General features: G+C 39.1%; 1 protein-coding gene across 13 annotated transcripts in view; it reads right to left on the bottom strand.

The window, feature by feature from the left end:
• Positions 1-17,941, bottom strand: part of CDC42BPB (CDC42 binding protein kinase beta) — a 100,808-nt gene that overhangs the window by 43,047 nt on the left and 39,820 nt on the right. For all 13 annotated transcript variants that reach the window (XM_069783412.1, XM_069783411.1, XM_069783415.1 and 10 more), the window contains exons 3-6: positions 15,346-15,429; positions 11,772-11,867; positions 7,158-7,306; positions 3,163-3,256 (exon numbers count right to left, since the gene is read on the bottom strand). In XM_069783412.1, coding sequence (XP_069639513.1) covers positions 3,163-3,256; positions 7,158-7,306; positions 11,772-11,867; positions 15,346-15,429 — 423 coding nt within the window. The remainder of the gene's footprint in view (positions 1-3,162; positions 3,257-7,157; positions 7,307-11,771; positions 11,868-15,345; positions 15,430-17,941) is intronic.

Here is a 17,941-nt window from a genome sequence, read left to right as displayed (position 1 = left end):
TTCTTGTAAGATTTCAGGTTCGCTCAGCAATTTCCTCACTCACACACTAGTATTTCTGACAAACAGAGACACCACAACATGATTTTGGAAAAAGAAGAGATTTATAAAATCACTGCAATAACATAAAGAAAATATTAAGAAAGTAGCAAAGACTGCAAAGATTAAGTTCGGATCTACTTCTACATAAAATCAGTTGATATGTTTTATTCTGAACACAGTAGAAACCCAAAATAATCACAGCTACTGTGAAAGCAGAAAGACAAGAGAAGAATATGTTTTGCCTTTGTGTCTGTTTATACTTCAAAATTGCAATTGGCTGCCAGAAGTTGCACTGAAAAATTAGTAAGTAGGAAGTTCAAGTCATATGACCAAATTTTACAGTTTCATTTGAAGATCACAAAACAAGGTGCTCGGGCCAGTAGTCCCCTATTTTTAGTATGACAGAAATTGGTTTAATGCTTATTGCATAATGTGCAACTGGTTGCAATACAGGGGTAAGGTGGGGAATTGTCGTGCACCCAAGTACTAGGGAAGCCTGGACCATCAGGGCAGTGGCAAAGCAGCTCTAACCTCTAGGAATGTGTTCTCAGGTTTCACACAGAGTTACAATGGCTCCTTCCGAATTATTTTGTATGTTATATGGTAAATCCTTGGCAGGCATTTTATGGCTAAAGAATGTCACCAAGACCTGAGTTTGTGCCAAAATTGGTGAATGATGTTGCGTGCCATACCTTGGCAGGACTGGAACCCCTGGAAGCACCCAAAACTAGGCAAAACAAACAAAACCCATCACGAGTGATTTAGCTTTTAGGGGTGTATCCAATCTGGTGGACAAGATGGCCACTTATCATAATGTTGCTGTTCCATTTGTAAAAAGCATATAAAACAAACCGTTTTTTAATTATAGAATCATAGAACCATTTAGGTTGGAAAGGACCTTTAAGATCATCAAGTCCAACTGTTAACCTAACACCGCCAAGTCCACCACTAAACCATGTCCCTAAGCACCACATCTACACATATTTAAATACCTCCAGGGATGGTGACTCCACTGCTTCCCTGGGCAGCCTGTTCCAATGCTTGACAACCCTTTCAGTGAAGAAATTTTTCCCGATATCCAATCTGAACCTCCCTTGGCGCAACTTGAGGCCGTATCCTCTCATGCTATTGCTTGTTACTTGGGAGAAGAGACCGACACCCACCTCGCTACAACCTCCTTTCAGGCAGTTGCAGAGAGCGATAAGCCTCCTTTTCTCCAGGCTGAACAACCCCAGCTCCCTCAGCCGTTCCTCATAAGACTTGTGCTCTAGACCCTTCACCAGCTTCGTTGCCCTTCTCTAGACACGCTCCAGCACCTCAGTGTCTTTCCTGTAGTGAGGGGCCCAAAACTGAACACACTGTTCGAGGTGCGGCCTCACCAGTGCCCAGTACAGGGGACAATCACTTCCCTGCTCCTGCTGGCCACACTATTTCTGATACAGGCCAGGATGCTATTGGCCTTCTTGGCCACCTGGGCACACTGCTGGCTCATACTCAGCTGGCTGTTGACCGACACCCCCAGGTCCTTTTCCACCAGGCAGCTTTCCAGCCACTCTTCCCCAAGCCTGTAGCTTTCCATGGGGTTGTTGTGACCTAAGTGCAGGGCCCGACATTTAGCCTTGTTGAACCTCATACAGTTGGCCTCAGCCCATCGATCCAGCCTGTCCAGATCCCTCTGTAGAACCTTCCTACCCTCAATCAGATCAACACTCCTGCCCAACTTGGTGTCACCTGCAAACTTACTGAGGGCGCACTCGATTCCCTCATCCAGATTGTTATTGAAGATATTAAACTGGCCCCAATACTGAGCCCTGGGGAACACCACTTATGACCAGCTGCCAACTGGATTTAACTCCATTCACCACCACTCTTTGGGCCCAGGCACCCAGATGGTTTTTTACCCAGCAAAGAGTATGCCCGTCCAAGCCATGAGCAGCCAGTTTCTCCAGAAGAATGCTGTGGGAAACAGTGTCAAAGGCTTCATTAAAGTCTAGGTAGTCAACATCCACAGCCTTTCCCTCATCCTCTAAGTGGGTCACCTTGACATGAAAGGAGATCAGGTTAGTCAAGCAGGACCTGCCTTTCATAAACCCATGCTGCCTAGGCCTGATCGCCTTGTCCTGTACATGCCGTGTTGATGGCACTCAAGATGATCTGCTCCATTACCTTCCCGGCACCGAGGTCAGACTGACAGTCCTGTAGTTCCCTGGATCCTCCTTCTGGCCCTTCTTGTAGATGGGCATCACATTTGCTAACCTCCAGTCAACTGGGACCTCCCTGGTTAGCCAGGACTGCTGATAAATGATTGAAAGTGGCTTGGTGAGCACTTCTACCAGCTCCCTCAGTACCCTTGGGTGGATCCCATCCGGCCCCATAGACTTGTGTGTGTCTTAAGTGGTGTAGCTGGTTGCTAACCATTTCCCCTGGGATTATGGGGGCTTCATTCTGCTCCTCGTCCCTGTCTTCCAGCTCAGGGCGCTGGGCACCTGAGGAACAACTGATCTTACTATTAAAGACTGAGACAAAGTAGGCATTAAGTACCTCAGTCTTTTCCTCATCCTTTGTCACCCTGTTTCCCACTGCATCCCATGAGGGATGGAGATACTCCTTAGACCTCTTTTTGTTGTTAGTGTACTTATAGAAACATTTTTTATGGTCTTTTACAGCAGTAGCCAGATTAAGTTCCTGTTGTGCTTAGTTATGTCCTCATTTTGGATGACTTATACTTCAAGTCTGTCACGGCTTCTAGGTTCCTGGTCACCTGTGATTCCAATACATAATTAGTATCAAATTTCTATCCTTTTTGAACAAAGGGTGTTTGGACAGTTCCTAATAATCTCATGAGAACTGAAATGGCCAGTAGAAGAAAACATGAAAGACAGAAAAACATAGCAAAGAATAACTTTAAACGGTAGCAACCTGTAAAACAAGGAGATGAAGATGTCAAAAACGTTTTTAGAAGTATGTTGAATTATACTCTTCCCTTAATTTTTAGCATGTCAATAAGCTTACAATCTATCACCTCCCTGATGCATGCTCACAATGTCTAATAGCTTTAAGACCAGGAACTCACTCACAAAGTCCCACTACCAGTGACCCGATTAAATTTTGCTTCATACATACTGTGCCATCTTCACTCATTTTCAGACAGGACCCAAAGTCTGCCAGTCGTATGTGACCATTCATGTCCAAAAGAACATTATCAGGCTTTATGTCCCTGTTACAATAGAAAGAAGTGAGAAGATTTAAATATATAGTATTAGCTCTGCTTGTAAAGATTAATCTTGCATCAGAAGAACAAAGAATTTTATGTTGGATATCCACTGATGCAAACTCTTTTTACTGCACTACTTACGACCATCTCCTCCTGCCCAAATTAAAACTTTGCCCGCAATATTGAAGCTTTAGATTACATCAGTTTTTCAAGCTCATCAAAGTTGAGCTCTGAATGGTCAAATAACCAAGCAGAATAATTACAGTGAGTCATACTGACTGTAAAAGATAGGCAGTTTACTTCACCAACAATTTCAAGATTATATGCATCACAATATACTGTTTACAGGCAAGATAGATAAAAGAGAAAAGGCAATATTTTAATCTCATGTTTTTTACCAAGACTTAATAACTAAATCCTAGCTTCTTATCTAGGAAGATTTTTTTTTTTTTTTACTGATTCTCTAAATTTTGTCCAGCGTTTCTGTTGGCCATTATTTTTCATTTGCTATTCAAGACTTTCTATACACTACTGCACAGCACATTTGGTTCTACGGATACCTAAAGACTTTTGCATCCCATCTACATGCGGCAGTTACTCTGCAAGCCACTGAATTCCCCCAGCTCTGGGATCAGGGCAATGCCATTTCAACAGGATACAGTAACATTAGAAAGTCTCCAATATCAAACAGTTTTTTTCCTATTCTTACACATATATAGCAGGTTATAAAATTATATACAGCATGCTAAAATGATATACAGCATGCTAAAATGATATACAGCATGCTAAAATGATATACAGCATGCTAAAATGATATACAGCATGCTAAGGCTACTAAATGACATGGAACTAAGATTCCAATTTCATTCTAGCTCATTACTTGATATTCTTTTTGATATCAGGAAGGTAGGCAAAAAAGATTTGCTAAAGAGCATGTTAATTGAATTTAGTCTACCGATTAACCACATTTTATTTCACCACTTTGTACTCAAATTCACACAAAGTAAAGTATCAGTAAAAGATCAATCATCCGGACAACTTAATAAGACAGTCCCAATACATATTATGCTGTTTGGTTTTTTTTTTATTAATAGCTTCAAAATATCCCAAATGATTTTAAGAGCACCTAGCCAAGATGTTGGGAAGGTGACAAGAAAGGAAGAGAGAAGAGCAAGTGCAGAAAACAAAACCAACTCAGTTATGCACCAATTCTGCAGGCTAAAAAGGAGAACATCCATGTCTTCCAAGGTAACATATACCAGTCTTCTTCCCTTTCTTTACCCAACACTATCCAGGATCAGCTCCCAACATGGCAGCATATCATCACGCTATTCTGAAATATTATTATTTATCTGAGATAGCCAAAAAGGATAACCAAGCCTATAAATGTGCTGATTTGGTGGGGTTTTTTAGATATCATATTTACTTAAATAATACTATCTATTAGTAATAAATAAAACCACATGTGGTTTACCTTAAACCCACCAGTCTTGTTACACCATAAAATCCTGTATTTCTTTTCAAATGCTCAAAAACTTAAAAATTGTACAATAGCTTCAGCTTAATTTTTGAGAGACTAGAATTACTAGGAACAAAGAAAAAAAGTGCTGTAATACACCTTGCTACATAGATGTGTAAGCTGACGATGTCTGATTTTTAAGATGCTGAATTACAGAGTTTCACACCTGAGGAGACTTATGAGAAAAACCATGATAGGTTTAACAAAGGGTCCTCATATGTGTAAAAATCCTGCCAATCTGATAAATTTTTCAAACACAAACTTGGATTAACACTTTTTAACCAAGGGCTAATGCTTTGAAATTAATTACTGAAACTTCACTAATACTGTTGCTCATTAGCCATATTAAGACAAAATAGTAAATGCTAATCTATGCCCGTCAACATAAATTAAATGCATACTTACTTGTTATAATACAGAAAAATATGCATTAACACAGAAGATTAGACCATCTCACTATGCTTTCCCGATAAACTCTTTAGTAATTTTCTACTGTTAAACTTATTCCATACATTTCAGTTCCAGATATTGTCAACATTTCCTTACAGGCCAATGACCACAAGTCAAGCTCAGTAGGTGCAGAGAACTATTAAAGCTTATATACAACTATACACCAATTTGTTTGTTTGTTTGTTTTTTAAAGAACACCGCTCACAGTGCCACTCGAAGCATGAACCAATCTCATCCAACACATCTCCTCTTTTCTGCTTTGCATGCAGATCTCGCTTGCCTAAGGGAACACTGTTTCTGTTCAGAAAAGCTTAATGCCTCATCTCTGAGCTCTACTGTTTCCTATCTACAGCTAACAGGTCATATAAGCCTTTAAAGGGTCCTTGAAATCCTCTCCAGAGCAATCATGCTTCCTCCTAATCCATTCCAGTTGCCAAGCAGTAATTTCTTGGGCATTCATATATCTCCTATTCAAAGCGTATGTTTTGGCCTCAGAGCCATTCATTCCTATTGCCACAACAGACATTCATTCAGTCTCATGCAAAGATGTAGCTGCTCAGTTAGTCAGGCCACTTTCCTCGGAAATGGGTGCAATGGTGCCTCTGGTGAACTTCTCTGAGTCTGTAACATTTTTATATCCCCACATATTGTCCACATTCACTCACAGGCATATTAGAGTTTATGCATCTTTTCTTTTTTTAATTTTTGAAACAGTGATCGAAGTCTGAACAGAAGAATTCAAAGTTTTATAGTCTGAGAATTCCCTGTGTCTTTTAAACAATGATTGTAAATGAAAATCTCCTCAATTACCTAATGGTTTTCACCCATAAATTTCACAAAAGAGACAGTAAAACTGTCCTTATTTCACAGTCTAAGAAATAAAGGCATAAAGAGGTAAAGGGACCTGGCCGAGAGGGACCTGGCCGAGAGGGACCTGCCAAGTCAGATACAATGCTAGTATGAAGTCCACTTCTCCTGAGCTGGGACTTTCAGTGACCTACCGTGAACCTACACATACAGGCATAAGCAGTATTCAGTTAACTGAAAAACCTCACTGCTCTCACGCTCTGTATTTTTTTAACTTCTCTGTTTATTGAAATCAAGCTATAAAGTCAGCATATAAAGAGACAACTGCAAAGGTTTCCAGAATTAGTATAATTTTGCTTTCTAACTGACATCTCATACACAGTTGTTAAATCTGAAAAGCAAACAAAGGATAGAAATTCTCCCCTGATCAAGACTCTTACAATGATGAAAAAATATTTATCAAATGCCTCCCTTGCACTACTCACAGCTCTTCTAAAACAGCTGTTCCAAGAAGCAGCCAAAAAAGCATCACACAAAGTGTTCTCTACCTTCCTGACCTGTTTCCTCTGACAGAGAATGAGGAATATTATGTACTCTTAACTACTACAGAACACAACCTAAGTTAACATGATGGTAGGCACTGAGCCGGAATATAAAACCTGTGCACAGAAACAATTAGACCAGCACATACCACTCATTACAAAAACCGTTTGAGGATGACCTCAGGTAAATAGATGCATTAATGTTACCATGGGCTTACTGTGCGTAAATTTTGCAAATGTCTAAACTTTTGCAGAGAATTCAAACTGCTTCAAACTTTTGGCTGGCTTGGACAAAGGCAGATAAATATTCATGAAGTGAATTGAGAATAAGTCAAGAAGCTTGATTAAAAATAAAAGCTTTAGTAAAAGCTTAGTCAGATAAATGTCACTGCTTCTAATTTCAATCCATCAAAACTTGATATTTGAAGTGTAATAGCTTATACAGGTATTTTACAGTATATAGTAAGGAAGTACCCACAGTAGTTTGCCTGTGGTTACTGTGTCCATCTGTATACATAGCAGTATCTTTACAATTAGCTGCATATAACTGTGCATGTATTTTTTGCCAAGTGAGACAGTATTTTACCTGTGCACATAATGCAGCTCATGTATGGAATGTATAGCAAGCACCATTTCACCAATGTAGAACCTAGCCATATCTTCAGGAAGCTTGTCTTCAAACTTACTGAGAAGCGTCAGTAAGTCACCACCAACATAGTAGTCCATCACTAGATACTGAAAAGGGAGAAATAAAGCAGTCAAGTACTGAGAGACAGCTGGTAAGAAAAAAAAATTAAAGTTTATCAGTTAACCCCTGAAAAAACCTCTTTCACTTATTTTTTTATGTACCTGGGGAAAGTAGTCAAAATTAGTAATCTTTTGCATTACTTTTATTTGCTTATTTAGTTTAAAAAGATATCATATTCCTTTAATAATAACAGTAAGGATGACACATCAGCATTCAGTTCTCACCATAAAAAAAAAAAAACAAAAACAAACACCCAAGATACAGCAGCAACAAACAAGTAAATTGGGGTGAGTTTATTTGTCTTAACTACAGTGTCACACAAAGAAAATGATCTAACATCACCAAAACTACTGTAGGTTATCAACCCTTAAGGTGAGAACTTCCAGAGGATGCAGGAAGAAAAACACATATTTAAAAACAGTACTTGATGCAGCTTAGTATAAAATATACATTTCATTACTCTTTTTAGTTTTGGTACCATTTCAATACTACTAGTGGTTCCAAAAGTGGAACTTATCACATCAACATCTTCAAATATTTATCTTGGCACATGCCACATCATGGATGCATAACATAGCTGGCAAGAGCTTGATGACACGATACATTAGGGATGCCCATGACAAGCCAGAAGCACTGTCAAGCCAAAGGCACTACAGTGGGAAATTAAAACAACAACAACAACAAAACCCCAAACAAACAAACAAACAAAAAAATCAAACATTAATGTTCTTTTGAATATATTTCAATGAAAAAGTAAACAGCCTCCTAGGCCAATCAGCCATTATCCTCTCCATGGAAAGGACAAACACAGATAGGGTAACATGAAAGAAAAGGACTCAGACTTGCTATTTGTTTCTTATACCACAAACTGAGGATTGCATTATAGTTATTTCCTAGCAATATCCACCTAAATCCAGACCATCACTTCAGGTATAATGACTTTATCTAGTACTACCAGTCTTGAGCCATTTTGTTCCATGCTTCCCAAGATGATTTGATAAGTGGTTTTAGGAATAACTTTGCTTATTCTGGAATTAACTTCCCAAAGCAGTCATCTTATTTTTCTCCTCGAGGTAAAGCAACCTACAATCCACTGTCCCTGCCACAGATTCATCTTCCACAAGGGAAGCAAATTAAAGAAGATAGGAACCTAAAGGAACATAAAGTGGAATACTATCTCACTATCTTTTGGCTTAAAAAAGCAACTCCGAAAGGCACAGGTTGTGCTATTTTTCTCCATCTTATTCAAATTATAGCTTAATCTGATAGGCAAATTTCATCACTTATGTTGAAATCAATCCGTTCATATTGCACAACCCATCAAGGAATTTTAAACGTGTGTTGGAACACTGTAGACATGCAACAATTACATTTGAAAACAAAACGCTACAGACAGGAGCCAGCAATGTTTTAAAAGGGATATTGTATTAAAGTATTTTCTCTCAAATTCAAGGCTAAGAGAGCTTATAGCGGCTTCTGTGGGAGCTGAAATATCCTGCCTGTCAGAGACAAGGTAATGCACTTCCCTCAGCTCCCACAGCATTCATAACTCAGCAAGAACTCAGCTGACCCATGAAATGAGGCACTTGGATCAGAGGAAGGTTGTGAGACCTCTTCTGTAAGAAAGTAAAATTTTATTCATCTTCCAATTCACAACGATCTTCTTGCCAGGAGGCACTTCTCCCTTCACATGGGGTTCAAATAAAGGCTATTCTGATGCTGAAATCTAGCGGTATTTCTAGGGAAGTGACTACATCAAATAGGGACAGTAGTTGGAAATCAAAGGAAAAAAATACATCATAATACTCTTATGAATACTCAGATGCCTTTAAGAAGCTGACAACAGACAAACACACATATGCCCTTCTTCATGAATAAGACTGAAAGAAAATTATTCTGGTAAATCACAAGAAAACTAAAAGATTTTAATCTGGAAGAGATTAAGAACTTCAGGTCCCATACATGTTTCTAATATTCATGGACTATGTTTCACCTACACCATATCTGCTTCAGCAAAATCACAAAAGGTTTACTTAACCCATCTTGACTCAAACTGTCTCTACGAAAGCTTTCTAAGAACCAGAAAAAAGCCATGCTAGCATTTCCATATAATGTCATTTAAGAGTTGGCTGTTTAGAAAACAGTACCACATGGTGTATTTGCCTCAAACATTTTAAAACTACAGGAGCAGAACCAGAAAATGAACCCCAGAACATATACATTTCACAGAATTTTGTGTTTCTTGCTTATACTTAAGTTCTGCATCATCACATATTCTACTAATATTAAATAGAGGGAATGAAACCTCAATTAATTCTAGACTCTCAGGGGCACCTACTACTTTTCTACCTTAACATCTTACCTTCTTTTTATTTGTCTTGTTCAGAACCCTTTATCATGCAGCCAGAGGAGGATGGCAAAGCCCTAGGTGTGGGAAGACACCAAGGTTCTCTCTCTGCTTCAGGGTTAGCTTACGTGGTTTTGCATTTAAGAATCACTAGCTATAATGCACAAACATCACTGGGAGCAGATACCAGAACCTAGAGCTTTCTCTTTCAGAGGACCGATGTCCACTCTAGGTTGAAGAACCAAGCCCTCTTGCCTGTTCTTGTTTTGTTCTCAGCTTTACATTCCATTCTACAATGATCAAGGATGCACAGCACAACTGAAAAATAAACCCAATCTGCCCAGGTTCTGTAACATGGCAGCACTCTCCCAAGATGTGCAAAAACATGGATGTAAACTTCTTCAAGATGAGCAGAGATCTTTTAGCCCCTGGACAAGTGAACCACTAGGATATTATGGAAGAGAACCTTCTGCCCAGGTTCTTGGATGAAAGTCACTTCCTAACGTGTTTCACCTTTTCTTCACGCATCATTTACAATAGAGTGACTGAGATGCAGACACACTCCATCTGTGAGCACCAGACATTTACATAAGATGGATGCTGAGTAACAAACAAACCAAATTGGAAGGCAGCATCTCAGCACACACAGAGCCAGACCTCAGGCAAGCTGGGAATCTGCTGACTTTGGCTGCTAGGCAGAGTTGTTGCTTTCTGAGATACTGGATCTTAAATTAGATGCTAGATGTCTAAATTCTGCTATCGAGTGAAAGTTCAACATCTAAATGTCTTTGGGAACTTGAGGAAAAGAAATTTATTATACTGCTATAGCTTATTGGAACAGATTTGTATAAAACGGTATTAGCAACGCTAGAACCGTCTCTATAACTGTCATTGCTACTGCTTGCTATCTTGCACAGTTAACAATTTTTTGTTAGGTAGCTCCATTCTTACAAGCTACTTGGAAATACATTACAGGATGTCTTAGGTTATTTTTATGCAAGTCTGAAGGCTGTTTGGTTCCAAGGGAATTTGAAATTATGAGCTATCTTCATGAGGCAGTGCCAGAGATGACTAAACTTTGAGAGTTTGAAAATCTGGATCTATCACAAAGCATTCAATAGAAATAGCTTGCAAATGAGGGTAAGACCCGACTACTTATTTGCTTACAATGTGCTTGTTATTCTGAAAATACTTTTAACATGACAGTCAAAATAATTTGACTGCACCTGTGAAAACGTCTGAGCATCTCCTAACTCTTTCATATACTCAGGTCCTGAACTCGCTGACAGCCTTTTATCAATACATTTTTTTCTTATTTATAACCATGACTTGCTACTGTGGTACTCTCTAAAAAGCATTAAGAAGGGGAAAACTTTCACATTACAACTATGTCAGTTGTTACAGAAATAGCAGGTTTGCAAATGCAGCTTCAAGTAACCATTTGTTACTGTATGGTTCAGTATATTGCAGTATGTTGGGGCTTTACTGACTTTGCTCCTGACCAGTACTCTCCTGATTTCTGTGACTACAGTGACATAGCTTATATGTTATAGTTCTAGTAACCCACCATTAAAAAAAAAACATAACAGGAGTAATGACTTTCTTTATAAACATATTTTATTTAAATACTTTTAAGAAATAGGCTTTTTCCTGAGGCCTTTAAAATACCAGTTTAATATTTTTTAAATAAAATTTTAAATTACTTTTGCCATTTTAAAACAAACTCTTGCTTCAAAAGACATTCTGAAAGTTTAAAATAAAATAAAAATATTCTTTACTTTTGCAGGGTTAACTCCTCTCAAATTATTTAACTGCAGTGTTATCCAAAACATTAAACTTAAGCATGATATATTTTATGCAAGGGTAGATTAGTTAATTTAAAGTGCTTAACTAAACCTCTATATACCATAGTACTACACGTCTTTCTCACTCTCCTGGAATTACAGTCAGTCCCTTTGAAGTTTCTCTTCAAGGAGAAAACAAGAATGTTGAAACACTTTTGAGGCATGAGGTAGACTGATTTATTGCACAAATATCCTTAAATGTACCAAAAATAAAGTTTTTTCATAACCTAAAGCTTTTATTTGCTGATGAATCAAACATACCAAATAGTTCTCGTCTTGAAAGGCATAGTGCAACGTAGTAATCCACTGACAATCTCCATTCACGAGGACATTTCTCTCCTCTCGGAAGCAAGCTGTCTGAAGGAAGAGAGAGGAAAAAGCCATTGTCAACATCAACAAGTAGTTTTCACAGGATGAATATATATGGATATTTTATGGGATTATTTAAAATTACTGAACAGAGGTCTCTATTCATTGGAATTCAGTCTGCACAAGTGACAACCCAGGGAATCTGTGCAGGCTTGTAGTCAGGCATTCAGTCACTCTAATCCTGACTGTGACCTTAAAAAAACTGAAACAAAACAAAACAACCCAACGAACACACACCCACCAAAACACCAAAAAGCCCACAAACCAATCTGAGTCAACACTGAATCTTTGTTCCATAATGTATTTTTAAAAGCCAGAAAAATGGTAACTTGTCACTGCAATCTGTAGCAGAAAGATACCAGCTCTAGGAAAGTAAGTCTGGTGGTTCTGAAAAAGACCTTTGTGAAAATAGAGTTTCATCTATACTTTTCTTACATTACAGTTCCAGTTCCAGACACTGCCAACACACTACAGGAAATAAGCAGATTTTACTGTCTTATCTTTGTTCAGTATAATGCATTTTCATTTTCAATAATCTTTCCTCTACTTCAAACAGCACACTGCAACACTTCAGAGAAGCAAGCTCTGTGTAACAACAGGTTTTCTCAGCATCTTTACATAAAACCAACTTTCATGAACTTCAAGCGAGTCCTCCTTAATAAAAATATATTAACGTTTTTATTGGATTAGAACCACCAAGATGCAGACCTTGGGACTCTTACACTACTCTCAACTCAGAGAGCCATTATTAGGATATTCTGTAGCTGCAGATTCAGGTGTTTGGGTTCTAGATAATAATTGTTGGGGTTTTTTTGTCATTACCGCTTGTCCAGATGTCTTAGAAAATGCACTATGGAAGACACATGCCTAGGAAGCCCAAGCCTTACCATATACTGATTGCACCTTCTAAAGGTATCTCAACCATTTTTCCCCCTAAGGAAGCAAAAGTCAATCTACAGTTCTACTGAAGACGACCATACTGTGGCCACATTGTAAAGTCAGCAATTACTGGTGCAAAGAGATGTAAATTGTAATTAAATGTTAACTGAGAGTGGTTTAACCGTTTATGAATGCAAGGGCAAAGTATCACTCTACAAAAAGTTTGGCAGCAACAGCAACTCCAAGTAATCCTATCACCTGCCTGCAGGACCAGAGCACAGGACTTCGCAGTTTTTCTGGCACCACAATGTGAGGAGGCTGCCAACACAGAAAACTAGTTTGTTTATTTTCAAATACATCAGTTCCTTGATCCAGTTCACTGTGCAACCTCAAATAGCGAGGGAATGTTATGAACCCTCCAAAAACAGTAATGCTGCTGAACATTTTGCATCATGACTTCAAAGTATAAAACTCTCTTTCTCTGCTTACACTATCTTAAAAGGCCTTGAGATGTGCCTTGAAAAAGCATGACAGGCTACCTAATCAGACAGTCAGGACTTATTTGGAGCTGTCAACAGTAATACACTAATGACTATGTATTTTGCTGTCAGAACAACGAATACAAATGGTCCACCTTATCAACATAAATGGCATGTCTATTTTTGCTTGCAACCCATTTAAGGATGTCAGCTGATATTCACTAATCTTTCCTGTATTTTAGTGGCTTCTAACCATATGTTTTTTTCCTGCAGCTAGTGCACAAACAAGCAGTATTTAGATAACTTTTTGCTATTTTTAATAAGTCATACAAAACAAATAAACCAGTACAACAATGTGCTTCTCAGACCACTCATACAGTGGATGAGAAACCACCTGAAGTCTGCTTTTCAGTGGAACTACCCACTTAAAAGGCTACTGTATTCTTGCAGGCTTCATTTTAAAAACTAACAAGTTTTACCACATTTGGGAAATTTTAACATACAGATGTTTTATGAACTTGATATGCAGGTTATAAAGTCTTGCTTATCCAGAAAAGCCAAATCAAGTAGCAAACTTTACCGGAAAAGACAAAGGGGCACAGCAGAGAAGACAGTTCCTTTATTGCCCTTTGTAGATGGGGAAAATCAGTGGAAAGAGAACTTAGCTGGACTGTTAATTGTCCTAAGTGTGTACTGGGAAAACTATTGCTCATTATACATCTTTCTTGGTGGATAATCCTCTTCCAGCTCTCACCTGCCTGAGAGGGTAAGAGGAGTTAGTCGCATAATTTGAAGACAGCTTGTAAACATCTGTCTTCTCAGGACATCTCTACATGTAAAAGTTTCAGCTATTTAGGTAGGCCATTTAATTAAGTCACTTTAAAAGTGACTGAAGTAAGCCAGTGTAGCTGTATTTCCATTAGAGTTTGGGAGCCCTCTACAAGCATTCGGGTTTAAAACAATTCTATACTGACCAATGAATTAACCCATCTGAAATCTGTGTAGAAAGGGCACCAAATTTCCCCTGTACAGGGGAAGGCTTAATGCAGAACCACTGATGCAGCACAGCCAAGAGTGTGAACACTCCTGACAGCTCAAAGAACAGCCGAGTGGCAGTGGCTGCCGCCGCTTGTAAAGAAGAGCATGGACCAATGGACAGAGCGTGACTAAATTAAACTTAACAAGAGGGAGAAGATTTATTCACAGGAAAAGAGCTGGCACTGATTCACTGAAAGGAAGGGAGGGACTAGGAAGGGTAGGCTGGGGGGAGGAGGTGTCAGGAAGGGGACAGAAGAATGGGACAAGGAAGGGTCAGCAGGCTCCGTCCTCAGCAAGCAGCTAGCCTTCGCCCCTTAACAGAACTGCTGCAAGTATTGATGCACTACATGTATTTTCCCCTCAAATCTACTGCTCATTTACCTGCTGACTTATGTAATATTACATTTGCCGTAACGTTTTCCTCTACCATGCAAGAGTAGGTATCCTAGGAATATGCCACTTCCCATAGCATATTCTTAGTAGGTCTTTTCCTAATCTGTGAAGTACCCATTCACATTTACATAATTTGTTGTGACAACGTACATATCCTTTAATCAAAAATACCCTTCTGAAACAGATTTACCTTCTTAACACATTTTGTTTTACAGTCTGAATCTGTGATTCCAAAATACTTAGTTATAGTTTCACCAGTTATATAAATCCTGTTACAAACTGTAGGATGCAAAGCTCCTTAATGTATGCTTTCTGAATGCAAGGCAAACAAGACCTTTTCATAACGTTTTTGTATACAGCTGTGAATGTCATAGTAGCACCAATCTCAGCTTTCATGTAGTCTTTAACTTGCCTTTATTGTAAACAAAAATCTGGCCAATAAATTCAGGGTAAGAACTAGGGCAGACTGTCTGGTAAACGAATACACAGTAATGCTGAGAACAGATGCCTGGAAGGGACTGTCAGACTTGATTGCATTAAAACAGCTTAAGAAAAAAAGAAAAAAGAATGAAGCTCCTATGTTCATGAAATAATTCTTCCTAATCTGGAAGAGCTTCAATGTAATTTTCTTATTACCATTTAAAAAATTCTCTGCATTAAAGAACCATATTACTTACCTCTGCCCTTTTAAGCATTTCCCACTTATTTAGAATTTTCATTGCATAAATGCGCTCTGTACACTTCATTTTAACAACTGCAACCTGAAATAATAAGATATCTTTATTTAACAAAAGCATGGTCAGAAGAGAAATACAATTTTCAAACAGCTTATTGGTCACAAATTAATAAAATAAGTTACTAAGGAGTCATCAGCGATCAACTCACACATTGATAAACTACAGCTTGAGTCTTTGCTCCTTCTATATTCCTTCTACATTATTACTATGTGCTTGATGCACAGCACACCATGTGTGGTCAAGTGCTCATGATTAAGTACACTGGGGATGATACAGGAGGAGCATGAAGCTTTTCATATGAAGATGCACAGTACAGCTGCATTGTTTGCCAAGAACAAGTGATGCTTGTACGTCATGCCTTCAGCCAATGAGGCAACATTTAAAAGGGCAGCCTGAGAAAACAAGAAAGACTGCTGTCAACAGAAATACACTGCCATTTGACTAATTTGTTTTCACATTTCAGGTTTCAAAAACTTGAAAGACATTTGCAAATTAACATGCTTTTGTGTACTGTATGCAGATATTTAAAAAGAAGCAAAAACAGTATTCATTTACTTATTCATCATTTTGCTTGAAGCATTTTACTATGCATCCTGTGTATCAGACTTGCTTGGACTGGTCTATTACAAACAGTAGCTGTGCACATAGTTGTACAGTGAAAGAAAAAACAGAAGACTACAAAAACTTCAAGGCTTAGGAATGCAAAGACTTTATTTTGACCAAGACTTGTATTCTTCAAGACCAAAACTAATTCTTCTTGTGGTAAAGCCATCATTTCCACAAAATTCTTCCAGCTGGCAGAAGAAGAGCAGGCATCACGACTAAGACAGCAACACTTTCACAGGACTATACATGGACTGCTTGAATATTTCTGCTGCTTCTCAGCTCATGTCTATTTCAGAAGTAGAAAACCAACCAGCTTTCATTGCTTTCAACAGGGCTCTGAGTAGCAGTGGGAAAAGTAACAGCTTGCCCCTTCTGTTGCTTAAAAACACTTGTCTATAAGGGATTCAGGAACTACAGCAGCTCTAAGATGACACTGACTATAAAACAAGGTTGAAATAGTGCGTCAAGCAGAGCAATACTATACAAAGTCAGAAGTTCTGAGGAGGGAAGAGGGAAATACACCACCTCCCTGCACCTTATCAGTAAAGGACTTCCAGATGAGGGGCAGGGAGACAACTGCTTCTCCAGTAACACAAGAACGGGATTTTCACATTCAGACAGACACCTCGCTCTGCAGATGCACACCTAAGCCTTCCACCCCTCAGTGTGTGAAGCTCCACTCACCAGGTCACGTCACAGATGAGCGACACCTAGTACACACCTGCACACAGAGTCATGTAATGGAAACAGCTTAAGAAAAGGACTCGCAGGCACCCATCACAGGAAAGACGAGGGAACCTGGCCCTAAACGCAGCCGGGAAAGACACTAAGAAGAAGCTTCTGTAAGCAATGCAGAATATCCACGGCTACATTACAGCCCAGTGTCTCCTGGCCTACAAACACCTCCCGCAGACACTGCTTGTGCTGTGGGGGAAGGATGAGTAAGACAAGAAAGTCTCAACCAAACACATGAGGTTCCTTGGCACATAAGAAAGCGCTCAACACTGACTTTCAGTAATGGCCTAAAATGTTGAGCCTTGCTTCTAGCCTCATCACGGCCTTGCAGTTAAAAGCCATTGTAACAACCTCTCTCCATACACTTAATTGAATCATTACCCTGATACAGCTGAAGGCACACTAAGTCAAACTGCAGATTAAAAGCTTTGAGAAACTGCAAGATGCTGACATTACCCCCTATACATTTTAAACTCTGTTCCGTACAGAACATGATGACTCAGGAAATACCCCCATTTCCACTGAAGGGACAGACCAGAATTGAGCGCAATTACCCGCTGCAGAGGAACAAAAGCTCTGGGGCAGAAGCAATTTGCAAGCATAGCTCTGCAAGCCCTGAAGAAGCAACATTCAAGTTTCATTACACCACAGCACTAGAACTGCTCAGCCATTTAGGTACAAATACAGTGCACAAATCAGAACCCAGATATGCATCTACTGCACTTTATCTAAGGCCATCACAGTCTGAAAGCACTGCAGGATGGCAGAAGTTTGAAGCGTGCTCAGCTGCTGAGGAATGACGTGAGCCTGGCATCGCCGAGCACCCGCACAGCTGAGGAGCTGTGCAAACGTTAGAACAAAGTAGTAAATGAGAACAGGCCTGGAAAAAGAAAAAAAGAAAAGAAGGAAGCCGAATCTGTAGGACCTATTTAGCAATTCCCCAGTTGCTATCTATATTAGTGCTATTTATTTTCAACTGAAAGGACTGCTTAAAAAAGCCCAATTTAAACTTTCTGGAGGAAGATAATTGTCTTCTGTGGAAAAAAGTAGAATTAATAAAAGGAAAGTTGACTCATTTTCACATTAAGGGGATGTCAAGTTATGGCACCAGTAAACACACTGCTGCTTTAGTTGTAAGGGTGACAGTGGGATAGATTCTCGTGCCAGTAGAAAAATTCATGCAACCATACAGCAA

This window comes from Haliaeetus albicilla, chromosome 5, assembly GCF_947461875.1.
Source record: "Haliaeetus albicilla chromosome 5, bHalAlb1.1, whole genome shotgun sequence".
In the NCBI taxonomy this organism is placed as follows: domain Eukaryota; kingdom Metazoa; phylum Chordata; class Aves; order Accipitriformes; family Accipitridae; genus Haliaeetus; species Haliaeetus albicilla.
This window is presented reverse-complemented; position numbering and strand designations above follow the sequence as displayed.